The following is a 27,801-nucleotide window of genomic DNA, read 5'->3' on the forward strand; positions in this document are numbered from 1 at the left end:
GGAGGCAGTCCTGCAGAAAACACGCTACTTCCACACTGACAAGAGAACCCAACATTATTTGAAGCATACCTGCCATACATAAACAAAAAGCAAAAACAGAAATGATAAAAGCCCAATTAATACCATTACGTAAGCCTTCCATTCTAATTGATAAGGTTCTCCGGCTTCTGAGCTGAGGAGGTAGAAACTGTCCATGTTTTTCTTTTTTAAAATTAAAATAATAATTTTAGGAAACAGTAACTGAAAATTTATGCAGTCACGTTTTCAAAACCCGTCACAAACAAATGTAAATCTAGTTTACTCTTGTTTTCGTAAACTGTATGATTTCAGCTTCGGCCTATGGGCGGTTTACCAATCCGGTTGCAACAGGGAGGAGCTACGTGCTATATAAACTAATAAAATGTTTCCAATAATTTAAAAATGAGTGTTGAAGGAGATATACAACACACAGACATCCCACATGTAAAAACTCTGCTGATCGTATGCGTCAAACAGTGTAACACCCAGCAAAATGCAAAGGGTTCAATATTAAATTCACGTACGACAATTTTAAATAGCTAACTATTCGTCATTTATCATATGGGCACAGATCGCAGTATTATTTCCGTGATATAGCTATACTTTATTTGTCTATAGGGCCGACACACTATAGTTATAAAAAAAAACTCTCTCCATATATATATATATATATATATATATATATATATATATATATATAGGGATATATATTATATATATATATATATATATATATATATATATATATATATATATATATATGTATATATATTATATATATATATATATATATATAATATATCGACGCCAAAAACCACAACACTTCGGAAAGTTCAGTACTAATATACCCCCATGCTGAACTATTGTGCTGTCTTTCAATATGCCTGAAGGACACACAGCATTATGTTGTCTTCTGATCGGGCATCACGCAAGTTTCTCTAGGGCCCTTTTCCTTTCACGTCCCTGCTATGAGCAACACCTGCGTTTAGATTCTAGCATCTGTCAGTGTAGGTGAATTTGCTGCCGGGTAGTATACAATTGCTTCTTCCAAAATATTTGTTCTCCGGTTTATCTCCAGAGTCGTCTGCGTCTCGAAAATGGGCAAAAGGAACAGATACAGGCAGAAAAACCAACAAGACAGAAACGGTGAACCCGGAGGAAGTAGCAGAGATCACGCTGTACGTAAACTGACCAGCTTTTTAACATCTCGTATATTAATGTTGTTATACTGTGTAGAATTTCAGTGTTTTGAGTGAGTAAATCCTGGTTTCTCTTTGCAATTCAATTTCCCAAGTTATTTATATGAACAAAAACAACAAGATTTCAAATCCTGCCAGTCGGCTAAAAGTTTGCCAAAAACGTGGTGTGAAATCGACGGCTTAATAGTGACAAATGTTCCAAAAGTCTAGAGAGTAGAGATTGTGTTAAATTCTGGTGATGTGTAGCACGAGTAGTTAACTATGACCGTGCTCACACTTGGTCCGTTTAGACTAGGGTTTTTTTTGGTACGATTGGTGTGTGTTAACACCACAAAGATCAGCTTGGGAAACGCACCGAGGGTGGTTCGCTTGGTAAACCTCAATGTGATACAACACAGCTGAGGACTCCGTGTAGGGCAAGACAGTGGTACGCTTACCAAAATGTGATCCATGTAAGGCCAGGAAATACACTGTCAAAAAGCGGTACGGTTCTATTTGAAGTACTTAATGCATGTACATATTTTTTCTTACGTTTTTACAATATATACACTGCACTGGCTTTCTGTACCACATCATGGGTCGTTATTGCGTTGTTACCTGTTTGACAATGTGGGCAATAATACTTACACTGTCCGTGCTCTAGAGCTGTTTTCGGAACCCTACTTACTCATTAACATTGCATTAAAACAATATGCATATTTAAGCTCGTGGAATCAACTTTTTTTTTTTCAAATTTGTCCATGTGATTGTGGTACCTCATTTAAACAGGTGAATAGAATATATTAGAATTGTATTAAATGAGGCGTATATGCATACTGCCTGTGTGTACTGTATACAAATGACTTGGCATTGGATATGTTATGTTGGCTATAGCTAGATAATAGATTTGGAGATAAAATAGTGTTTGCAGCATACCTATTCACTCTAAATAGGAATGTTACTATGTAAAGCAACGTAAATACCGTATTACTTTGAGTTGGCGCCGATCTTGAATAAGCACCGCCCTCAGATAGCAGATGTTTATCAATAGACGCCGCCCACGAATAAAGCCACTCTCAATAATAAAACGTACATTTTTTGTTTCACTACACCAGCTCAGATATATGCAGCACTTCATAAAGAAACGTATACAAAAGAGTATGGCAAACATTACAAATAGAAACAAATTGAATAAACATGAATAAATTACTTAAAATTGTACAATTACACATTGGAGCATACTGGTATTTTACTGTAAAGTTTATGTAACACAAACAAAAAAAGAACAGCGTAGGTACACAGCGCTATGCCCTGATACAGCAGCACTAAAATATATATATATATATATATATATATATATATATATATGCATTTCTTAAATGCATTTCTGTTTTGCTTGTATGCACAGTATTTTGGCTAATAAGATATGCTGCAGAATCCTAATCCAGACAGGAAGTTCAGAGAGTGGTGGGTGTGGTGTTTTGGAGTGTTAAGCAGAAGCTAGTTTAGGTAGGGTGACCAGATAGCAAGAGTGAAAAATTGGGACACTCAGTTGGTGAGGAGAGGAAAGAAACCTTGTGAACTACTGCGCAACACAAGCAATGCAAAATATGTATTTTTCTTTTGTAGATAGGCTTTTTTTTATTCCTTCGCCTTCCTGTGTGTATTGCGCTTAGGCAAAAACAAAAAAAAAAACTTGTGTGTGTGTGTGTGATATATATATATATACACACACACACACATTTTTTGTTTCATTCTTTAAATACTCCAAAGCGGTTAATGTTCACCATTACAGTTACGAACTTGGCTTCCTGTAGGTCTGCATTTATTTGTTCTGAATCTTGTTAGAGGTACCTGAGAATACTGTGGCTATTGACAAGCTGTTGTAGTCAAAAATCAGAGAAAGTAATTCTACAGAATTACCTCTGTTTGAGGAATTGGTGCCTTCATCATGCCCCCTGAATGCCAGTTCTTGTTTGCCAAAGTAGACAACAGAATCAATCAAGCATTATAATAACCTCACGATTTTTTCTCATTGTGATATATTGTATCCCTACACTTCTGCTGATCCAGTTAAACATCATTCCGGGGTTGACCAAAAGTTTGAGTGTTACAGTGGATTGCAAGTGACTCTGGGAACACATGTATTTGTGCTGACTTCCATAGACATCATAGATTTCTGTAGCCAATGTTGTTCCTTATCGCCTTTTCTGTACTGAACAAAAGACAGTTCCAGCAGTATTATTTTTTTAATTGACAGCTACGGGTAAGCCACGGATACCTTATAATAATTTGAATGTTGAAAGTGGCGAGTATATCCCTTCCCTTAGTGTGTCCTGGTATTTGTCATTATTTTCCATTAAAATAAATTCTGCATGATTAAATTAAAGAAAAAAAAGAATCTGCAATCAACTCTTTAGTTAAGAGTTAATCGGAGCAGCCCTAGTTTTTAGCAATGTAAAAGTAATGCTGCAGCGTTATTTCAAAGTAATATGGTATCAGTTGACCTAATGGTAGTGTCATTTAATGCTGTCAAAGGGCCAATCGTTTTTTCATCAGGGAAGTCTAGTGGGTATATTTTACGGTGCATAAACAAGGGAGACAGGAGTTGCTAAAGTAAAAAAGATACAAAAATAAACTCCAGGAGGAATCTCTTATCTCTCCAAACCTAACCAAGCTTAATTAGTTTCATGGCTATCAAACTCACTCTTTCAAACTTCTTAAACAACACGTTTATTATAGCAGTAATGAACTTTTTCATCCCCAAACTCAAGAGTATAGTGCCAATATTGATACATGAAATGTGTAACAAAAAAGGAAAAATATTCAGAATATTAAAATGTTTGCACAACTACATTATGCTGTAGTACATCCCAATGAATATATAAAAGGTACTTGCCATTATTTAAAATTAAAAATAAATACAAAAATAGTATTTTCTGCAGCTCTAGTGCCCCCCCCCATGTGGATTTGACTTGTTTAAACAACGTTCAGTTCAGTACTCTCAGAGCACAGTGCATTTGTAAAATGCAGCCACTTTCCAGTAGAATAAGTAAAATAAATGAACAATAAAAAGAAACACCTTTGTTGATACCATCCAAGACATGCAGGGGCAATGGGTAGACGAGTTAAGATAAATGGCATGAAAAGCATTTATTAACTAACACAGGGCTTGGTAAGCGATTGGCAAAAACAAACAAAACCATAATACTGCTCATAGTTCTTTTTGTGATCTTAGAATAGCCTCATACACTCTAAAGCCTATTGCATTTAAAATACATGTTAAAGTCACATACGTTTTCACAAAAACTCTATTAAAAATAATATTAAGGGCCAAACTCGGTACGTTGTACCCCATTCAGATGGTCGTTTCCTTGTTTTCTGAGCTTAAAACATTTGTGCTTGCCCGAGCAAGCGCAGTAAACTGTGTACCACGTTTTAACACGTACCGCAAAATAACACTACATTGGTCCTTTTGCACATGAAACAAACTATGCAAGGTAATCTGACTAGAAAGTAAACATTTTGCAAAAACCTAAAAATGTCACGTAACTACATTAAGATTAGGGTTACCAGATATCTTAGGAAAATTAAGATTGTCACAGTTTCAGCCTTTTTTTTGTCGTGGTCGGAAACAGTAACATTGTTAATCGTCCAGGTTTTGCTGTTGTATTTTACTTATTAATTTATTTTTAAGTACACAACTGTATTGGCATGCTCTGGAAATTAATAGCAGAGTAATGTATTGGATTGTGTGTTTGCGCCATTCAAAAATTAAAATAGTTATGGATTATTTGTTTAATCGTTTGGATTGTATATACCATAAGTTTAAATGGTAATAGCTGATCTATTTTTTAAATCTTAAGTAAATTTTTTTAAAATCTGCAGTAAATTCACCTGATATTTAATTTTTAAACTATTTATATATTTTTGTTAATGGCGTCAGAGTTGATACAGCATCAGTGAGTTGAAGAAAAGTCATTGTTTTCCACTCTGGAAATCGTACTCCTACATGGACAGTGCGGGAAACTGAAGCTCCGGATTGGACCAAGCCAAACTGGACAACTCACAAAAGTAGTAAAATATATTAAATCTTTTCTCAAATTACTTTGTTTAATGTCGACATTTGGAGAACTGTGCAGAATTTCGTGAACTGCATTCTCCTACTGTAGACATTCAAGAAATGTATTAATTAAATTAGTGAAGTGCTCCCCAGTGCTTTCTTCCACAGCAGTATGTTAGAATCTAAAACATGCTATATTAAAAACCGAAGCAATACACCAATAGCTGCCATCTGTCAATATGCCTTGCAGGATGTTGTAAACATCTGGTTCACACACCATGTATATGAGCCAAGTGTACTTGCAAACTGCATTGGGAATACAAACAAACTGGTCCTTAAAAAAAATAAAATAATAAAATGAAAAGGACCAACAAAAACTAACTTTAGCTTGCATCCACACAAACTCGGTCCCTTTGCTTGCAGATAAGTGTGATCAGCAAGTAAACTGAGTCCGTTTGAAATGAACTGTGTGAATGCAGCCTATGACTGGGTCACCTTGGGGGAAGTAAGTGGACAAATTAGCTCCCCTACATCTGTTGTGCCCAACTCCTGACATTATATCTCCCCCTCAGATGAAAGAAATTGAGGGGGGTCTCCAATGCACATTCCAATGCAGAAATACCAGTAATGTTTGCATATTCTGATTGGGAGGTCTTTGGCAAACACATTAATTTTCCAGGACATTTATGGCAGCTTATAACTTAATATAATATTTAGAATGAGACTTGTGTGTTTTTTTTTTTTTTTTTTTTTTCTCCAAGTCACTATTCAGTATGGGAATACAGTAGAAACCCAAATTAATGATTGCCATGCTTTTGTCACAATTGGATTTTTTTTCTTCATTGTTTTTATTTTATTTTTTAAATATTTGTTTCTCCCATTTTACATACACAAAGTAAGCAAACTTACTTTCATTGCTTTATCATTGTTTCTAGGGCTGGGGAGCTGGATATGCTGATATTATCAAGGAAAACAAACTTTTTGAACAGTATTATCAAGAGCTGAAGATTATCCCAGAAGGAGAATGGGAGCAGTTTATGGAGGCTTTGAGGGAACCTCTGCCTGCCACCATTAGGATTACAGGTTACAAAAGGTACTGAAACTGTATGCATGTAGATCTGGCCAGAGGAATGGGCACATAGGCCAACAATACAGAACACACACAAAGTGAAATCACAAGTGTAAATTAATTTGCACAATTAAGAACAGACCAGTAATGCCTTTGTCTACATAAAATGGTGCCCAAAAGTATTGCCACAGTCTGTTATTTACAGTATTCTCCGGAGTAGCTTGCGCTTAAGGCTGAGGCGCTGCATCGATTTATCGATGCATTGTGTTGTTTGACAACTATCGATAGTCATGCTTGTGTCTTTCTTGTGTAAAGGGTTTAACAAAGAAAAGCTTTTATTTTTTTATTAAATTTGAAATCGGCCATTATTTTTTTGCATTAAGCTTCCCTTAGTCTGACACTGAATCTGCATGCGTTTGAGCTCACCTTCTCCCCCCTGCCCTGCCCCCTGTGAGTGTTTACTGATGGGATTGCATCTGTGCAGGAGTTAAAGGATGTGCTAGAATTACAAATACTGTATTGACTGAGCTACAATGCCTTTCAATGTTTGACAATTGTTTTCTAAAGTAAGACGGCAAGAAAGAAAAGTAAAGAAAGCAATGTTTGCGGTAGTCCGGTAACAAAACTAATTTGCGTGACCATTTAGAGATGCAGAGGTCACGCTAGCCTTTAAAATGTGCATTTGTAAAAAGCATACCATCTCAAAATCTCTGTGTTTTTACGTATTATATCAACACAGTTACATTATTTTCCAGTGTAACTATTTCAGCTTAGAGAAATTAACATGCAAAACAGTATAATGGTAGTAGAAATAGACAAAGACAAGCTTTCCATGAAAGGATCTTTTGAAAATCCCCCATTCACAATGTAAAAATCAGTGTGGTAGAACATGTACCAGTGTCTCTGTGGGTAGCTGCCAACATCATAACTATTTACAGTTTTGCTGTTTTAAAAGTTCTTTTAAATTTTCCTTTTAGCACCCAAGTCAAAAAATGACTTGTGCTCTTTCCAAATCAAAGTGTTAATTCTCAGGAGCTTCCATTGAAATTGTCATGTTTTAGGTGACCCTCTTGTAAACGAGAGTGTTTTCTGGTCTGCAGTCTGTTCTGACACTCAGCTAAAACCCTGTTCTGCTGGTACACGAAATACAGGTATCGCAGTTGCTGCAAATTTTGTGAAAGCAGGTAAGATGTCAGAATTGTTCTCCAATAAAGAAACCCTGCAGGCCTAATCCATGTTTTTAAAATCATGGTTTTAGAGCATGTGTTTTACTTGCCCAAATTCTTGGGTGAGAGTCAGTAGGTAAGATGCTCCAATACAGATTAGTGAGTCGCTACCAGGGACGTGCACAGTGCTATATGGGATACTGAGACCTTTGCAGGTTTTTTTTGTTTTTTTTTGTAAAGAGGATGCAGGGAGTAGTGGAACCATTTTTACACATTTCATTGCATAAAACTACTTGATATTATAAATAAAATTATTGGATAGGAATGAAAAGGGGGAATGTTGTCTTTTACATCTGCGTTTTAGAAACATACTGTTGTTATTTGCGTTTTATTAATGTCCTGCGTATTTTTTCTCTTGATTGTTTCTCTGGTTATGGATTTTTTGGGGGGGATTTTGCTTTGACATCCAACTGGTACAAATCAACATGAATAAAGTAATATATAAAATAAATATATAATATATAATATATATATATATATATATATATATATATATATATATATATATATATATATATATATGCCCGCTATATGTTGAGGGCCACGAGAGACCCATAGAAAAATAAATAGGCAAACAAATACTGTACAACCACTCCCTCCTTTTATTGGGGGCGTCAGGGTCTAGTATAAATCCTCTACGCAACCTGCTTTTTCTCATTTTTTGTATAAAAAGCAGCACACTGCTTTAATTCATACAGCAGAGGGGAATTGCTTCTCGTCAGCTTCAGTCTGCAATTAATTTCGTGAGTCTTCCTCACCTTTCTCAAATGCACAAACCCACTGCACTGAAAGAATCCATTCCCAAACAGAACAGTTTTCAAACACACACAAAAAGGTTTCCACACTACCTTCGTGAACCCAGTCAGGTTTTCACCACTGTGAAACCTCACTCCACACACAGACTGGAGACTGCCCCGAACAAATATTTCTTTTTGTTTAAATACCTGCCTGCTAATTGGTAGTTTCTTTTTTTTTTTTTTAAATGTATTTGTGTGTTGCATTGCCCTTTTTTATACTAAAGATGTTGAATTATTGTATGTCCACTGCAGGACCTTGATATTGCTGATAAGTATTTCATTAGGGTTTTTTTTCTTATATTAATTTAACGTATCTTCTTGTTTTGAAATCAGTCATGCAAAAGAGATTCTTCATTGCCTGAAGGAAAAGTATTTCAAGGAACTACAAGATCTAGAGGTGGATGGCCAAAAGATAGAGGCTCCACAGCCACTAAGCTGGTAAGAACACTTAAAAGCCCAACTATAGTGTGCTTTGCAAAGAAGTGAAAGTAATGTATTTATGGTGTCTTTTAAAAACGCAGGTACCCAGATGAGCTGGCGTGGCACACCAACTTGAGCAGGAAAATCCTGCGGAAGTCACCCCTGCTAGAAAAGTTTCACCAGTTTTTAGTTAGTGAAACTGAATCTGTAAGTTGTTTTGCTCTGCTAAATGTTGTGTTACTCTGCTGTGATTGAGAGTTTCTCGAATACCTTTGATTCCTTAAAAAAAGCGGCATCATTGCATGATTCACCATGTTGCCTTTGTATAACAATCTGTGTACCTGAGAAGTGTAACATTGTATCATCCTGGGCTGCAAGTGTACAGAATGTGGTTTATTAGAAATTAAATAAATAAATAAAAATCTACTGCTTAATGCCAGATTTTCCAGCAGTAAAACAATGTTACTTTTCCCCCAGGGCAATATCAGCCGACAGGAAGCTGTCAGTATGATTCCTCCTCTGCTGCTTAAAATTGCGCCTCATCATAAGGTAGGGCAGGGCGTGTGTGTGTAAATAAATGCAGTAATATTTTACTGAAATAAACTTTTAGTATGCTAATGCAAGTACAATGTAGGAGTCATGAAATCCATTGTAATGCTGTGTTTTTTGTTGAATGATACTTTTAAAGTAAGGTATTCAAAAAAGTGTTGTGTGTGTATATATATATATGTATATATATATATATATATATATATATATATATATATATATATATATATATATATATATATATATATATATATATACATACATACATACATACATACATACATACACAGTGCTGCCTCGCTATAAGGCTCTGTTATAATGTGCCTCGAATTTAACGCTCCTACAGCATGTCCCCCAATTCGCTATACTAGTGATGCATGCAGTATTTCTACAGTAAATCCAGTACTTGTGTTCAAACTAGAAACAACTTCTCTGTCTTCAGCTTCACAATAGAGTCAGTTTTACTCACCTTACTGCATTTACAATTATCAGTTTCCTTTACAGTATCCTTGTATGGAAGGGTGGTGGTTAATTCATTGACACAGGAGACAGACAGGTGAATTTGGCAACACCGCACAGGTGCCCAGTTTTATTTCAGGGTGCTGTTTTTTCTTTAATCCCGCAGATGGCGCTCTGGGTCCGTGGTCTGATTTACCAACGATGGTAAACAGAACCACGGGCATACCAAGCGATGGTACACAATACCGGCGCCCTTGCAGGTGCTTCGAAACAATAATTCAAAACAGAAGGCACAAAGAAACAGGGAAAATAAAACAGTAACAAAAACTACGAAGAAAAGGTGCTGCACTTTGCAGCGATATCCCAGTCGCCTCTGCCCGTGCGACCCGGATCACCGCCCTACACTGCCGGCTCACTAGGCTGCTCTGATATACTAATCAGGGGTCTGCCCAAGGGTTCCCCGTCCTCATTGTCTCGCTCTGAACCTCCGTTTCTTTCTCTCCCACTGGTTCTCGGTCGTTGACCAGCGCTTCTGCACTCTCGGCGCGTTTAACAGGGCAGACCTGCGGAAACAGCAGAGCGTTATTTTATAGGACCAACAATCTCCCAAGACTTGCCTCTCAGCCATTCAGAGAGGGGGAAAGTCCACACACCCACTTTCCCACCTCCCCGTGTCACTGCCATGACTCACAGGCGGTTGTTGGGCGACTGCCGTCCTCTTCCTGCAGCCCGTGAACACGCCAGCAGAGACAGCACAGATCTCTCCCTGCTACACTTTGACTCCTAAAATGTCAGTTTTTCATTGCTGTTGAATTAATAATAATAATAATACATCATTTTAAATACTCATTTATTAATAACTTGAACTAAATAAAACAAAACATTCACTGAGTAACAGTTATATCCTCCATAATTGTAAATAATATCATTTAATAATAAATGTGGTTATTGTAATAAAACAAAGCGACAATGTTACCGGGGCAGCAGTTGGTATCTATCCAGCAGCACTGGATATAGTATCGGACTGAGCTTCATTCATGGGTTTGCAGTGATCCTAAATTTCTAAAAGAGTACTTGGTAGACACTGACAGGTTTCATTTGTTGTATTGTTGTTGTCTGTAGCAGAAAAACTACTAGAGTGTATTTTGAGAAGTGAAAGCATGTGGTGGTACAGCAGACTAGATGCACTTCTGTGATATTGGAACTCACTTTCACAGATACCAGTATCCCTTTTTCTAGCCAGTGAACCATCAGAAAGTTTTTAAAACATTAAACTTCCCATTCACAAGTCCTTCGGTTTGAGTGCTTTGCTACATAATGTGGTTCTATGACTAATTTTATATTCAAACAATGACTGCACTCATTCAATTCTGGCATGCACTTGAGTGTATTAAAATGGTGCCACAGGAAATTAATTGCAGTATGCTAAGAGTTACAAGACAGGAGTGTGATGAACTTGTGTTAAATGTTAAATACATTTTAAAAATGAACACATTAACTGTGATTAATAGACAGCCCTAATGTACATATATATCCATTGAATTTATGAAAACCTAACAAGGATCCAAGATAGGTATTTTGGAAGTTTTTGTTCTGGCAAAATGTTCTGTGTAATTGTAACAAGTGTGATTTTATGTTTTGTTGCTGCAATAGGAAAATATATAAGTAAATATGTGTTAACAAGCCTGAGTGATGTGCAGTAAATTCTAAAACACCTGTCCTCCAATAAGATTCTAGACATGTGTGCAGCTCCTGGCTCCAAGACAGCACAATTGATTGAAATGCTACACTCTGACATGGATATTCCCTTTCCAGGTAATCATCAGCATTTCAGAAAATGCAGCTGGATTTAGTTTTTTACCCAATGGAAATGTGAAATAAAAAAAGACTTGACCTGGAAATGTTTCATGTTCTCCTAGTTTTAATAATTTGTCAATATTTCCTATTGGTTATTTCCTGTGTGTTTAATGCAATGATGACAATCAAAATGCACTATTGTACTATTGTATCATGTGGCACTGACATTGCATACAACAAATAAATATACAGTGTCAGTGCTACATTGTAACTGAGTTATGAGACCCCAAGCCAGGCAAGAAATTGCATCCTTTTAGCACCCCAGAACAGAAAAGGGTAGCAGATTCAAAAATTTCAATATACTAAGTTCTTATTTCAATGTGTTAAATGTGTCCTTTTACAGTACAGTATTTGTGTTCTGTATGGGTGTAGGGAATGCCTGATGTGTTTGTTTGTTTTTCATGGACCTTAAACAAGTCACTTATGTTTCAATTCCCCAGAGGGGCTGGTCATTGCCAACGATGTGGACAACAAACGCTGCTACCTACTGGTTCACCAGGCAAAGAGATTAAACAGTCCTTGTATTATGGTTGTAAACCATGATGCGTCCAACATCCCAAGGCTTCAGATAGACTGTGATGGCAAAAAGGATATTCTTTTCTATGACAGGATTTTGTGTGACGTGCCCTGCAGGTAAAGTAAAAACTCTTGTATTTCTTGCAAATCTGTCCCTGTCTGTTTTGTAAAGTTGTTGTTGGAAAAACAGTGAGAATAATGCATTGGCAAAACGTTCACACTTGTGGAAGGGCTATAGGTCATGTTCATATTCATACTTAAAATCTGCAGGGAGGCACCTACACTGCAGCAGCTGATGACAGTAAAGTAAAGGAATTGCAAATGGCTGTGCTAGTGATCTCGTGTGATTTATGCAACTGTTGCCCTGAGCAGCCTGATGTGGATTGGTTTGTTTATATTGCCTTTCCATAACTTCGTATACCCGTCTCCAGCTGTGTTTCTGACAGTTAAAGTAAAATCCCAATGTTTTTATTCTTCCCTTGCCACCACATTCTTGACTTCTGTCCATTTGCACCGCAGTGATTTAAGGCTCTGCTTACATGCTTCTAACCACAAGTTTCTTGCTAAATGGTGTCTTGCTTAACTCTGATCCAAAATAAACTTTAAACATTTAGGGCATAAAGGTCCCATTGCCATTGTTTTGGACAGGTTTCTGAACTTCCTGTGGTCTATTCAGTTGATCTTAACAGTAGTGCATCAATATACTGTCACCGTTTTAAATAACAAGAAAATAAAAGTAATTGCTAAATATGTGGTTACATTAATAGCTATGTCAATGTTTCATATGAAATAAGAAAATATTTAATTTATACTCCAAACAGTGGTGATGGGACTATGAGAAAGAACATTGACGTATGGAAAAAATGGACAACAAGTAACAGTCTTCATTTACATGGGTAAGTACCTGGATTGTGTGGCATCTAATAAGTCGTGAGAAAAATCAGGTGGCTTTTTTGAGGGTTATTAATCCACCTCCAGCACCTTTGAGAAAATTAGTCAGAATCCCTTGAAGTCAGTTTGGTATCTGCTGGTCTGAGATGTAAGTAGGTAATCCCAGAATATATATTTGGGTATATAAATAATTATAATGTAATTGTATGATCTAAGATCTGTACTTTTTTAAATAGGCTGCAGATGAGAATTGCAGTCCGTGGGGTTGAGCAGCTGGCAGTAGGTGGAAGAATGGTCTATTCTACATGCTCTCTGAACCCTATTGAGGATGAGGCTGTCATTGCATCACTGCTGGAGAAAAGTGAAGGTGAGTTGTCGGTGTGTCTTAAACGCCAAGACTTTCATAATTGCTAAATTGTGTGGTGTTAATCAAAGTGCGTGTTGTAAAATTGTTCTGGTTTAAAATGTGGTCTCAGCTGTCCAAGACCTTGCTGCTAGCTTAGTTTGTTTAAATTCCTCTTGTGAAGCAAAACATATGTAAAAAGGGAGGCGAGCATCAATTTTCAAAGTGGGTTCATTAAAACTACTGTACACCTTTTTAAGAATATAAAGTTTAGAAACGAGAGGAGGCCATTCGGCCCATCTTGCTTGTATGGTTGTTAGTAGCTTATTGAGCCCAGAATCTCATCAAGCAGCTTCTTGAAGAATCCCAGGATGTCGGCTTCAACAACATTACTGGGGAGACATGCACCTGTAAGCGCAGATAGTTCTGTTGTAGATACGGGTCTGCTTTGAAAAGTATCGCACACTGGACACTTAAAGATACATGTGTGAATAGCATGTACACAGTTATATTTGGTTCAAATTTATGCACTTTATTTTGTATTTTGCTGTTCTCAAGTAAATCATTATAAAATAAATGCATTGTTATTGGTTATTTTTTTATTTTCTTTGTTAGGGCTGTCTTACTGATTTACAGTATGTTTGGAATCTGAGTGATTGCTCTAAAATCACACTGACTCAGCAAAACCAATAATTTTGTGATATTTATATATATATATATATATATATATTTGCAATGTTCACCTCATATAAATAGTAAAAAAAATGAATAAAAACATGTTTTTGGTTGAAAAAAATTGTATAATTTATTCCGTCAGTGTCACTTTGATTTTATATAGTGGTTTAAAACATGTTTTACGTAAATAAGTTAATTTAATTCGCCAAAATTAAATAAGATCTGACCAGCCTGACAGTAGACATAATTGGACTGCAAAGGGTTGAAGTAGATTAGGATGAGCGGAGTACCTAATACTGATCCTTGTGGTACTCCACTGGTTACCTCGCTCCATTTTGAGGTTTCTCCTCAATCCATGTGCATGCATTTCATTGAATCCATACTGCTTTCAGTTTGAGAATTAATCTTTTATGTGAGACTTTGTCAAAAGCTTTCTGGAAATCCAAATAAACCATGTCAATTTTGCAATTATCCATTGTCTTTGTTGTATCCTCAAAAAAATCAAGCAACTTAGTTAGACACAATCTCCCTTTCCTAAAACCATGCTGACTGTCTCCCAGGATACTGTTACCATATAGGTAATTTTGCATTTTGGATTTTGTTATAGTTTCCATAAGTTTACATGTAGTAGAGGTTATCAGGTTCAGTTTTGTCTCCCTTTTTGTGGATTGGTATTACGTTTGCAATTCTCCAGTCTGTTGGTACAGCCCTTGTGTCAAGAGCATGTTGCATGATCTTGATTAGCGGTTTGTAAATAACTTAGTTAATTTCTTGGATCTCATCCGGCCCAGAGGATTTGTTTATTTTAAGAGCTCCTAGTCCCTTTAACACTTCTGCCTCTGTTTTGCTAAAGTTATTTAAAACTGGATAGGAACAGGTTGACATGTGGGGCATGTTGTCCGTATCCTCCTTTGTAAAAACCTGTGAAAAGTAATCATTTAATATATTTGCTATTTTTTTCTCTTGATTTTGCCGTTTTCTATCTCTTGGACATTTTACCTCCTCATTGAATGTTCTCTTGCTGTTTTATAACACTGGAAAAAACTTTTCGGAATTGTTTTTAGCCCCCTTAGCAATGCTCATTTCTAGCTCTCTCTTGGCCTTTCTAACTTCCTTTTTGACTTGTGTTTGCAGTTTCTTTCTGTGTACTTTGTTCTTGGTCCCTTTTAAACGCTCTGTAAAGAGCCTTTTTTCTCCGAATACTAAAAAAAAAAAAAAAAAAAAAATTGATCTATTAAACCATTTGGGCCATTTAGTTTTAGATTTTGATTTGTCTAATTTTGGTATGTAATTGTTTTGTGCCTCTAGTACTACATTTTTTAAAATGTTTTCTCTGTTTTACTCCAATGTACTTCTGTTAGCCTTTGTTTCATTCCTTTTAATCTTTGTCTAAAGGGAGGTGAGAAATATTTGGGCCAGTATATAACTTCGATCTGGGAATAGGCTACGTCCTTGTCTCCATGCTGGCGTAGTGAGCTTGTAACTGTGACTCAGTACAGCTGGTTTCCAAGCATCAAGTATAATCACCAATTATAATGACAGTGATTTAATAATATGTGTATTTCTTATTTGTTTTTACCGGTTTTGAATAACTAGAATTAGCTTTGTTTTGTGAAGGTTGTCCTGAAATGTTATCCTGTATTCAGAAAGACCTCTTGTTTGTTTCAGGTGCCTTGGAACTTGTTGATGTTGCTAATGAAGTGCCTGGATTGAAGTGGATGCCTGGAGTTACATCCTGGAAGGTTTGATCTTATTGTATTGAAATGTACAACTTTTAGTTATATTTATGAAATACAAAGCTAAAGGGTTTTATTTTTACAATCTTAATTTGTCTGTCTGTCTCTCTTTTGTTTGCAGCTCATGACTAAAACTGGTGAGTGGTATGCAAATTGGTCAGAAGTACCACAGAATAGACACACGCAGATTCGGCCTACGATGTTCCCTCCAACTGATCCAGAAAAGCTAAAAGAAATGAAGCTGGAGAGATGGTATGTATTTAAGCAAAGAGGGTTTTAAGGCATCAATTAATAACTATTGGTTTAGTCAGTCTGTAGTGTGTGTCATAAGGCATTTACGCTATACAAACATAGAGGGCGATATTGCAACATCATTGCCAGCACCCTGTGCCTATTGGGATTTAGATAATCTATCAAAAGTATAAAGCACGCAATTTTATTACTATTTTTAAATTATGGTTTTAAAAAAATATAAATAACAGAGCTTGGTGTTCTGACTGATCAATGACGATTGCTTAATTAATCCCAGTGTTTCCCAAACTGTGTCTCTGCTGTGTTGTAAAAGCGTCTTGCTGTGTATTGAATAGGTTTTAGTGTTTATTTATTTATTTTTGTTCAAACTTGTTGCTAATGATACTTCCGTCTCAACGCTTTTTGGTTGCATTTTCACATGCATTGCGGCATCCTGTTGTCTGCTAACAGTTCGTGGCAATTGGTTTTAGTGGGTCCTGTCATTAGCAATGAGTTTGTCAATGTTAAAAACGCCCAAGAAAGGCCACAGTGTGTGATGCATGTTAGATACAAATCACAGACATTGCAGATAAACCTCAAGGGTTTTTTAAAGAAAGGGCAGTGCTTGTGAGAAACAATACAAAATCTAGATCTCGCCTGATGAACCTTTAGATGATTTAAGATTTGCAATCTCCAAATTTGAACCAAGATTGGTGGAACTGTATTCCAACAGACACGTTCATCCCATTAGGTAACATGAGTATGTTTAGTTCATAATAATTTACCGTCTTCATTAGAATTCAGGATGCATTTTTTAAACCTTCTCAAACATGGCCTGCATTGAGCATAGTGATGCGTGTATTAAAATTGTGAACAAAAGACGTGGCTGCCCAAGTACACAAACACGAACGTGACTGACTGCCCGAGAAAAGATGAACAAACGTATTACTGTCCAATCTCGAATCTTTCATGACGTACGGCAGCTAAGGGATTTGTTGTTACAGGCATGTTTATTTACCAGTATACAATGTTATTTCCCAATATGCCTAATAGATGAGTTTGTAGCATTTCATTGCAAAAAATTGAGTATTCCTTTGTATAAATGGCTCTTAATAATTGAGGTTGTATCTTTGTAAATGCACCTTTTTAGTTGTTTTTTGATCTCTTAAATTTGAAGGAATATGATAATTAACTACATTTTATAATTTTCTATTGTTTCGAAGGTACCTTTTCAACAATAGAACCTTTTTTATATACACTGTTTCCATAGGTAACCTAGGATAAACTAAATAATTCTAACATTAATTATTGAAGCTATAGTTATGGAGTACAGCATTAGGAGTACAGAGAGCAGTAGGCGTTGTATGACATTTGTGCAGCACGAAAATGCAAACCAAAATAAAATGTCAGTGGAAAGGCAGCAAAGTCCTGTTGGTGTACGGAAAAGAAAAGTTTTCTGAGAAGGAGCTGAGAGTCCTTACGGATGATATGTATTGGCCTGCCCGTTTTAGCATGACATCCACAAATTTGCCTAGCAGATATTCCAACTCTGGTGTGAAAGGAACTAGAGGCTGTGTAGTGCAGGGAACACAGCACTCTCACATGGGCAGGGATAGCGGTCCCTAGATTGATGCTGGGATCTAGCTCATCCCTCAGTCCAGCTGTTAGGTCAAGTATAACCTACACAGTGAAAACACTTTAGCACCGCATCCTCCAGCATCCCAAACAAAGTGACCCTGGGATCAAATATGCAGGGTCTTCTTCGTCTTGCCCTTCTCATCTGAACGTGTTCCTGTCTCTCCTCAACAAGCCAAGTCTATCACGCAAGCTGTTGACTCTCAGAAACTTGTCTTCTGATTCTGTGGTGGCTCAGAGTTTCCTCCAGTTTCCAAGTGCCTTTTGATGGTGTAGGAAACTGTACTCACTGACACCTTGGCTTTCTTTGGTTTGTAAGTAATCAACAAAAGTTGGGACACCTGTAGGAATTGTTATCATCAACTTTCAAGGCTTAATTTACTTCCATTGCTGCAGAACAGCTGTAAGTTGTTATCCCATTACTTGTTCCCTGAAAAAGCCCTTTTTGTGTAACTCTGAAATGTATATTATTTTTCAGTTTTTGGTAACCTAAACTTTTTTTTTAACCTCTGTCAGTTTACCGCTTACCTTTGTACCATTTCAGGTTATTCACTGGACTGAACTGAACTGCTTAAATTTCAATAAAAACTGGAAAAATGGGGGTGTTCTAAAACTTTTGACTGGTAGTATATAGTATATGGATAATGGATGTATATACATGTACGTACTTCCAAGTAAACACATTTCTAAAGTTTAAGAATATCAGAACAGTAATTACTTGCATGTTTTGGGACTTTTTGTTGTCCTTTTCAAATAGAAACTTTTTGTTGTGTGGAGAAAAAGCAACTGTATAGGCGATCTGTGAGTGTGGGAGCAGTGGTGCTGGAAACACTGATCAAAGACATAATCTTCAATGTGAACAGCCTGACAAGTAGAGAGGCATAGTGTGGAATTGAACATTGCCGATGGCGGCTATCCAAAGACCACTAGGGGAATTGAACATCGCCGATGGCTGCTGCAAAGGGGTTATCCCAGTGACATGCAGGTCAGCTAGGGATTTCACACTGCTTTTCTTGAAGCAGGGTTGACCTGGGCGACAGACGCAAATGCTCCAGAAGAAGCGTCTCTGGATTTAACCGTCGGCCCAAATGTTGATTAGAGCAAATGTTTCATCATCTCTGCTGCAATCTGGCTCATGGTGTGTCTCAAACAAACATTTGGCTGAACAGAATAAACAAACGTTCCTTGCTCAAGTGAAACCTTCACACAAGGGTGGCTGTTTGTTATTTGGTCGGCTTACAAAGGTGCATGGTTTCACACTACACAGGATTGTGACCTGGGTAGACAGAGTGCCAGTGTGAAAGGGGCTTTAGAGTGCAAAGCTCTGATTGTATTTTTTCATTCACTAAGAATGTATCTGGAGTACAGCAAACATGAATAAACATCAGCATCCATACAGCAGATTGTGAAATTCTCGCACAATTAGCTCTTTTAAGTAGCGTGAAGAAGTGTTCTGATAAATTGTTTTATGTATCAGGCTGATTTCTTTCCTCTTGGCACTTTTTTTTTTTTGTAAAGACTGCTAAAATAGTTTCAGAACCATGTGAGCTGGGTATTTAACATTCTTTTTGTAGTAGGCTCTTTTTTATTCTATGTATGTGAACAGTGGCAGTATTGAATGGACTTATCATCACCAAATAGCGTTTCAATTTATTTGAATTTTTCCTGGGGGGGAGAATGTGTGGAGACAGATTTGGATGCTTTTTGTTCTATAAACGACAGTGTTTTGTAATACAGCTTCAACTGATGAGGGTATTCAATATCTGTTAAGATCCCTTCTGTGTTAATAATGGGGTAACTTGAATACTTGTGCCCCTTCTTGACATGTATTTAGTATTGCAGTGGGGTGTTTTTATATTTATTTATGTGTTTACAGCATGCGGATACTGCCTCACCACCAGAACACGGGCGGTTTCTTCGTGGCTGTGCTTGTTAAGAAAGCCTCAATGCCTTGGAATAGGCGTCATCCAAAGGTGCAGTATAAATGGATAAATTAAACCTGCAGTGAGCTGGTCATATATTTAATCCCCAATGAAATTCATGCAAAAAGGTTGAATTTGCCCTTAAGAGTACTGTTTTAAAGTATGAGAGATGACCAGTCTCAAGAAACTAACCTTACTTTCAGTTTATTCAACTAAAACAAAGCACTCGTTTGCTAGTCTAAAAGTGTTAAACTTTTTTTTAAAATTTAGCATAAAACGAAAAAAGCTTGTTTTGATGTCCCGTGGTACAGTACCTTTTGAAACTTGCTAGTCCTGATATGAAGTTCTGGAGTTGGAATCAACAACAGCTGTTGATTAAAATATTATACTTTTTAATTTTATTTTCTTAAAAAAAGAATACTGTATTGTATTTAAGCAAAAAAAAAAACACATATACTGTAAAAATTAATGCTCATTCCCAGATACAACAGTTGGGCTTCTGCATCTGCCTTTCCCACATTCCGAACCCCAATAAAGTCTGTGTGGACAACACTGTTGACCACATACTTCATTAACGGAACTAACTGTAGAACTGTCTGTGACCAACACAAATTTAGCAGTTGCCATTCTACTTAACTGGGCTGGACGCTGGGTCGCATTATTTCCTCATTCAGGTCACACATCCATTCCAAATCAGAATACGTGTGAGCTGTTCTAAGAAACAACTAGCTTTTAAAATCACAGATTTATAATGATTACTAGATTTTTCAAGCACTTTAAATTTGACTGTCTTAAAGGTATACAACCCAGTCACAAATGTGGCACTCTGGCTTTTGTGTTTGTGATTGGTGTTAAGAATTGAACTACAGGGAAAAAACAGGCAGCACAGAGGGCAGTGAATTGACAGTATAATCGTAAATCTCGAAAAACTACTCACTTCTAAATCTTTTGTAGTCATTTTTGTATTACTTTTGTATAAATACATGTTAATTTGGATTCATATGTTGTTTTTTTCTGACTTTATGTGAACGAAAAGACACATTTGCCCGTTTTCCCATTGGAAATAGTGATATTTTGAAATATCACTGTCCTGGTCACAAAAGCAAAGTTTGTGGGGAATAATAGCCATTTTCTATACTTTTGAGGCATAAGCAATTAGGAAATAACACTTACTACCCAGGAACAAAAATTGTGTTACATATTGTAATGAACGGCCCCATGTCGCAAGGATCTGTACACAATTCCTGGAAGCTGAAAATGTCCCAGTTCTTCCATGGCATGCATACTCACTAGACATATCACCCATTGAGCTTGTTTGGGATGCTCTGGATCGACGTGTACGACAGCGTGTTCCAGTTCCCGCCAATATCCAGCAACTTCGCACAGCTATTGAAGAGGAGTGGGACAACATTCCACAGGCCACAATCAACAGCCTGATCAACTCTATGCGAAGGAGATGTGTCGTGCTGCATGAGGCAAATGGTGGTCACACCAGATACTGACTGGTTTTAAAATCTGCCCCCCCCCCCCTTTTTTTTTTTTTTTTTTTTTAAGGTATCTGTGACCAACAGATGCATATCTGTATTCCCAGTCATGTGAAATCCATAGATTAGGGCCTAATGAATGTATTTCAATTGACTGATTTCCTTATATGAACTGTAACTCTGTAAAATCTTTGAAATTGTTGCATGTTGCGTTTATATTTTTGTTCAGTGTGTTTCTTGTAACTTGTTTCCTCACCCACAGAAGCAAGACTTGCTACAAAACACATCATTAGGAAAACGCAAAACATTTGCCATTGAACCAGGTTCAATTCTGACCTTGAAATGATATGAACATGCAACAATATTCAATTCCATGGGGTGCAAGACCTGTCTGAACATCATCATCATCACTAAGTGTCTTCAGCAGTTTGAGGGTGGATCACTATGATCAATGTCTTGATCTTGAAGTAGAGCAGTCATTTCATCCACATCATCATCTGAAGAGTCTTCAAAGGCACTTGTGTTACCACCTTCTATTTGGTTCATAACATCTTCAGCTGTAATTTTTTTTTTTTTTGTGACATCTGAAACAAATACACACCACAAGTAATGGATAACTAGTCAAACCATTGCATTTTCTAATTACATAAGCACATGTATAATAACTGTACTTAATTCTCACTATCATATTTGCTACACATGTGTGAAGGTAACTAATTTTCAAAAACAACTTTCTAGTTCGTGTATTTGTTAAATACATTCTTTAACTCTCCAGTTAACTATTTCAGTCTTTCGTTTGTTACTCGTGGGGGGGGGGGGGGGGGGTTACGTAATGCCATTGTCTCCAAGAAATGAATGAGCAGTTAATTCAAAATTATGAAATTTGATTGTTGATTATTCTTTCTCCAGTCCATTCGAGCAGCAAAGCATGCGTAACCCAGCATTTCACTGAGAGCCACACTTGGAACTGCAAAAGAGCTGCATGCGGCTCACTAGTGGTGCTTTGGCCACCTCTGTACTATACTGCAGAAAGGATCCTGTTCAAAGGACATTGATCTCCCAGGGAGCAGGAATAATCAGACGGTTTTTCATGCCATTGTTTTGTAGAAATGTATATAGTTTCACATGGATGTCTTGTATATTTATTTGACTGTGCATTTAGCTTAGGAATAAGGGAGCAGAGCCAGCTGCTGAAGCCGAGAAGACCCCTGCTGAAATTGCTGACGAGGCAGGAGAAGCTGCGGTGGAGGACAAACCAAAGGACCTTGAGGTCTCTATGGAGAGCACTGTCCAGCAAGATGGAGTGTGTGGGTGAGAACTCCGTCACAGCTTGCATATGCAGTGCAAATTAAAATCGGTATGGGTGTTGTCCATGAAGATTTACTGTATTCTACAAAGCACATGTTAACATTTTCAAAACAGCCTAGGAGAGGTGGGACTGTAGCTGTTTTATAATTTAGTTTTTTTTTAAATTTATTTGTTTACCATGTTACATTTTTTATTTAAGTTAATATGGCATGTTTAAGCAGTTGCCACAATGAAAAACTAAATGTAGCGAGTTATGTAATAAAGCAAAAGGGAAAACCTGACTGGTGACGGCTGAATGCATGGAAATACTTGGGACTGTAATTAGGAAGCGTACTGGTGGAGGGGGGGGATTCAAAATTAAATGTACTGCAGCTTACTTGATTGCAGTAGAAAATTGCCATTCACTAAATCTAGCTCTCAGATTGTTTCAATGAAAAATAATGGTTTGTAAATATCTAAAGTATATGACCATTTAATATTGTAAATAACAGAACAAACTCACTAATACTTAAACTTGTTTTTGAAAAATAACCGGTAACAAGTAAACAAGCTGTCTGTGTTGCATGTTCTCAGATCAGGGCTTCACCAACTAACATGCCAGCTATATAGCATGTTGTTTCCCATGTTACAACTGTACACAATTAGCGGTGCCGTCACCAACTCCATAGACAACACTTGCAAAATATCTAAAATATACTCAACGTGCCAAGTTAATTGCAGTTATCAATCAGCAAAAGTGAGTACAAACATGAAGTTACTATTCTAGTATCACTTTAGTGTCTCAGCAAGTTGTTGTATTTTAACAGTTGAATATGGTAGCAACCAACTTGCTCTAAAGTGGCACCCAACAATTTGATTTGGTTCCTAAGGCAAAAAAGTGAGTCCATTAGGTGTAAAAGCAGTTTTGTAAAGTCTGTGGTGGACTAGAAGGCAATCATAAGGGCTGAATCTTTTATGCGTAATGTCTTTAACCCTTTGCAGTCCATTTATTCAGCACCTGTCAGGTCCAATTTATTTTCACATGCGCTGTTTACATTTTTTTTTTTTTTTTTTTGTCAGAGTAAAATAGGTTGAAAGGGCATTGAATCACAAAAGTTCACTCAGTACTGTATCTCCAGCCAAGCCCCACCTGTTGCTCACTGGATTTTTCCACATACCTCTTTATAGACGTGCATACTGATAAATCCTCTCCTGATCACTCGTTTTGTCACCAAACTCTTCAGTAATGCAATCCAAGTCATTATGTTATTATGTCTGATATTCTTTGAGCGCTGGATGCAGAAGCAGCTATCTCCTTTGTTTTATGTATGTGTTATCTCTGAAGTGCATGGGGCTATGCGATACACCTTTTTTTTTTCGGCTCCTATCGTCTCACCTAGCCAATGAAAGGTTTTCTCTGCTTATCTGGAGAAAAAACTACTGGAGACCTGTGCTTCACGTCTTTTTTTATGATGTCGGACAGGGTCCGTCATTGGACTGGAAAGGGAAAATTGTAGTATCGGACCTGGTCCGACATAGGACCGCAAAGGGTTAATCGCCAGTGTAAGTGAGTGGTACTTGTATACTGCTTTACTACAACTGAATGGACCTATATAATAAATACTCCTGCTTCAGCTTACAGATGTGTTTATGCAAGATGCATTTTGTATTTTATTTATTATTTTTTCCCTGCGTAATAGATTGCATTTTAAGTTTTAAATGTGTACAAACCTATTGATGTGTTGCATCTGCAAACATCCCAGCTGACATGATGAAACACTTTCTATTTCCAGCCCTCCTCCATCAAAAAAGATGAAGCTGTTTGGCTTCAAAGAAGATCCCTTTGTGTTCCTGTCTGAGGATGATCCTGTGTTCACTCCAATCCAGTAAGTCTGACTGTAGTACAGAGAAAGGTTAGATAGGACCTGCTTAAATGAAAAACCTGATTTTATTATGATAGTAAATGCTGATGTTTTACGTTGTCCTTTTTGTATTTTGGTTTTTAAGGAACAAGGCATATAATTCTTCTTTTTTTTTTTTTTTGTCTGTTGAATAATTGAATTTAAGCATTTCTACCTCAGTTATACTCTTGAGCCCACATTCCCTTTACCTGTGGCCTTAAACATAAGTGAGACACTAAGATGTTTTTCCGCAGATGTTTGCCATTGTCCTATGTGTTCCCAATAGACTGGTGAAAGTTAGCTTCCTCCAAAATACTTGCCTTGGTAGTGAACTGTGAATCTTTAATTGCAGGAAGTTTTACAACCTCACACCAAACTTTCCCAAGATGAATGTGCTAACTAGAACGCACGAGGGGAAGAAACGAAACCTGTACATGGTATCCAAGGAGCTCCGGAACGTACTGCTGAACAACAGCGAGCGTCTGAAGGTGAGGCCACCACACTTGATTTCTGAAACCTGTTTAATTTAAGTTTTATGGAATGGTTATCATTTAAACAAAGTTTTAAGTTATTCTAAAGTGGCAACTAATGCTTTCTTTTTCCCCCCCGTGAAAAATAAATTTAATAAATATTATATATATATATATATATATATATATATATATATATATATATATATATATATAATATATATATGGACTGCATTCAAGTTTTTGTTTTGATAGAGACAGTGGGGAGAGAAGGGGCATAGGGGGTAATGTTAATTTTTTTTGTGTTTTTTTTTCTTTACAGGTTATTAACACTGGAGTTAAAGTTTGGTCCCGTAATAATGATGGGGAACAGTTTGGATGTGCCTTCAGACTTGCTCAGGAGGTACCCTTCACTTTTCTTAATTGCCTTGCCTGCTTATTTGAGGTTTCTCTGTAATACACATTTGATTTCTTGTAATACTTAATGTCATAGATTTCACATCTACAAAAGTAAGTGTGTGTGTTTTAAATGTGGATAGTTCACGCCAAATTGCAGTTTGTATATGCATAATCTTTCTTATTTAAGCTCTTCTAGTTTTGTTCCATTTATTATTTTTATTTAACAATTTGATGTTCTAGCCTAACTACAGAATGCAACTCCTTATTTGATTTTATTTTTATTCTTACCAGGGCATTTATACTCTCTACCCATATATTAATGCCAGGATCATTACTGTCAGTGTAGAAGATATCAAGGTGCTTCTGACACAAGAGAACCCCTTCCTCAGCAAACTGGAAGCACAGTCACATGCACAGGCTAAGCAGTTGGGTGAGTGGAGATGCACATTTTGCTGAACCAACCTACTGCTGTCTACTATGCAGATTCTACTAATAGTCATTGGTTCAAACAAGTCACTTTTGCAGGTTGATTTACAGATCTGGCTGTCGTACTGGTTGTATAAGTATTGTTTGTTATTTGACAAAGTCTGAAGTAATGTGGCGGTCAAAAAATAAAATTGCTCATGCATTTGTTTTGTTTCACTTCCAGGTATGGGAAGCATTGTACTGAGATATGAACCTGACCCAAAGTAAGTCTTTTGAATATTTACTATCCGTCACTGGGGATGCATGTTAGTTCTACGTGCATCTAGAAAGATGCTTCTCTAATTGTAAAGACATGTTTGTTTGTTTGTTTGTTTTGTTTAGCTCACTGCAGTTGATTAAAGTTTCATAAGATGGCCGGTTTGTGGCAAAATGATTGGACAGTTGGTTCTATACAACTAATGTTGTTTCTTCAGAGCCCTATTTAATGGAACGATTGTAAAAACAAGTACAATATAACAATGTTATAAACCTGAAAACAGGTAGTTCAGATTGTCCATGCGGTGAGCAACTACCTGACTTGCCAACTAGTCAATATTAATATGCTGTTTCCCAGGTCTGTAAAGGTTTGCAGTTTTTATCCTTTGTGTGAAGGCAAAGTGATCAGTTTATTGAATACCCCCCCCCACTCCACGCAATAATATCTAACGCATTCAAAGGCATAAATAATTTCAATCTATTGTATTCTGCTGCTTTGCACATATGAAAATATTTGGTATGTTATTTTACCATAGCATGAATGTAGAACATGCCTTATTGGTTATCTTGGCACATGCTTGCCTACTTTTTTTTTTTAAAACCTGTGATTTGTCATTTGCTATTAGTTTCAGTGATTTCTGTAAAAAAGAAAGAAAAAAAATGGAGGTAGTCAGATTTGTACAGATTTTTGGTGTAGCCTTTTCATAAATAGATGTTGTGTAAATATTGATTTAAATCCAAATGTATCACTGCCGCCAGCAGAGTCTAAAAAAGTACACATTGATGTCAAAGATGATAACTTGTTGGCTCCAGCATAAATTCTTTCCGTTGTGTTCAGATCATGAGACTGGTACTAATCTATCTAGATTATAATGCCCTTTGGTAATATGGACAGGAATCAAAAGGCAATTATCATTTTAAGATGACCTTAAGTAATTTTATTGACCATGAAATTGCAAGATTTTTGGAAACCTTTCCAGAGAATTTGCATTTGAATTAACCCCCATCTATTGCCACGGTCTGTCATCCTTATGTATGTATTTATTTATTTATGTATGTATGTATGTCTCATAGGAATCAAGAAGCCCCACAATGTCCCATTGAGCTGTGCGGATGGAGGGGAAAGACTTCCATCCGAGCCTTTGTTCCAAAAAATGAGCGCTTTCACTATCTCAGAATGTTGGGGGTCGAGGTCTTCCGGGAGAAGAGACAGGATGACAGTTCAGAAGCCATGGCTGAAGGGGAGAAGGAAGGTGGAGACCGAGGTTCTATGTCCATGGAAACAGAGGTAGATGGTGAACAAAATGTGGAACCCCCAAAGGCTGATACAGAGGAACTGAAAGAAACTGCAGAGTCTTCCACTGACTCAAACCGAGAGTACTGCTGAAACTAAATAGAAAAAAAAGAGATAATTTGCAAGGTAGTAGCAGTGCCATTTCATGTTCTGTACACTGGTGCCATCATGGTTCAGTTGCAGCAGACAGTTTCTTAAAAAAAAAAAAAAAAAGCAAGCAGAGCAGGGAAAAGCTATTTTTGTTGGTCTGGTTTTGTACTGTACTGTTCCCAAACCACCATCTTTTATGTTTTGAAGAAAATAGTTAGCCAGAGAATTTGACGATCTGGTTTTTGTATGCTGTGGAGGCAAAAGCTACAAGTCCAGGCACCTTCCATTCAGAGAATAAATCTAGACCAAAAGTGACTCCTTGAGTGGTCATCATGATGCTTGATTTTTGTTTTATTAAAGTTTGTTTATTTTAAGTGTTTTTTTTTTTTTCTCTACGTGCAACAACTTCCAAAGGCAAATTTAAGAGCCTAATAAAATAATTACAGTGACTTGCAGTTTGACAAATAAAGTACAAAATGAGTTTACCCTTCATTGAAGACTGGTTTCTTTTGGGGCGTGTGGATTATGCACCTTTTGGAAAATTAGCAACTTGATAAACTTTATAAAGCAAATGATAAACATTTACAAAATCTTTTTTGTAAATATAATT

General features: G+C 36.8%; 1 protein-coding gene across 1 annotated transcript; it reads left to right on the top strand.

Annotated features, from left to right (window-relative positions):
• Positions 1 to 955: 955 nt before the first annotated feature.
• LOC121312855 (RNA cytosine-C(5)-methyltransferase NSUN2-like) lies at positions 956 to 27,676 on the top strand. Its single transcript, XM_041244704.1, has 19 exons — positions 956 to 1,196; positions 6,195 to 6,352; positions 8,685 to 8,789; positions 8,873 to 8,978; positions 9,249 to 9,320; positions 11,510 to 11,594; positions 12,077 to 12,269; positions 12,974 to 13,048; positions 13,280 to 13,410; positions 15,730 to 15,803; positions 15,919 to 16,049; positions 19,540 to 19,636; positions 22,232 to 22,380; positions 24,150 to 24,242; positions 24,610 to 24,745; positions 25,050 to 25,130; positions 25,418 to 25,556; positions 25,776 to 25,815; positions 26,882 to 27,676. The coding sequence occupies exons 1-19, from the start codon at positions 1,116 to 1,118 to the stop codon at positions 27,192 to 27,194; spliced, it is 2,259 nt and encodes a 752-aa protein (XP_041100638.1). The 5' UTR covers positions 956 to 1,115; the 3' UTR covers positions 27,195 to 27,676.
• Positions 27,677 to 27,801: the final 125 nt, after the last annotated feature.

This window comes from Polyodon spathula, chromosome 3, assembly GCF_017654505.1.
Source record: "Polyodon spathula isolate WHYD16114869_AA chromosome 3, ASM1765450v1, whole genome shotgun sequence".
Taxonomy (NCBI): domain Eukaryota; kingdom Metazoa; phylum Chordata; class Actinopteri; order Acipenseriformes; family Polyodontidae; genus Polyodon; species Polyodon spathula.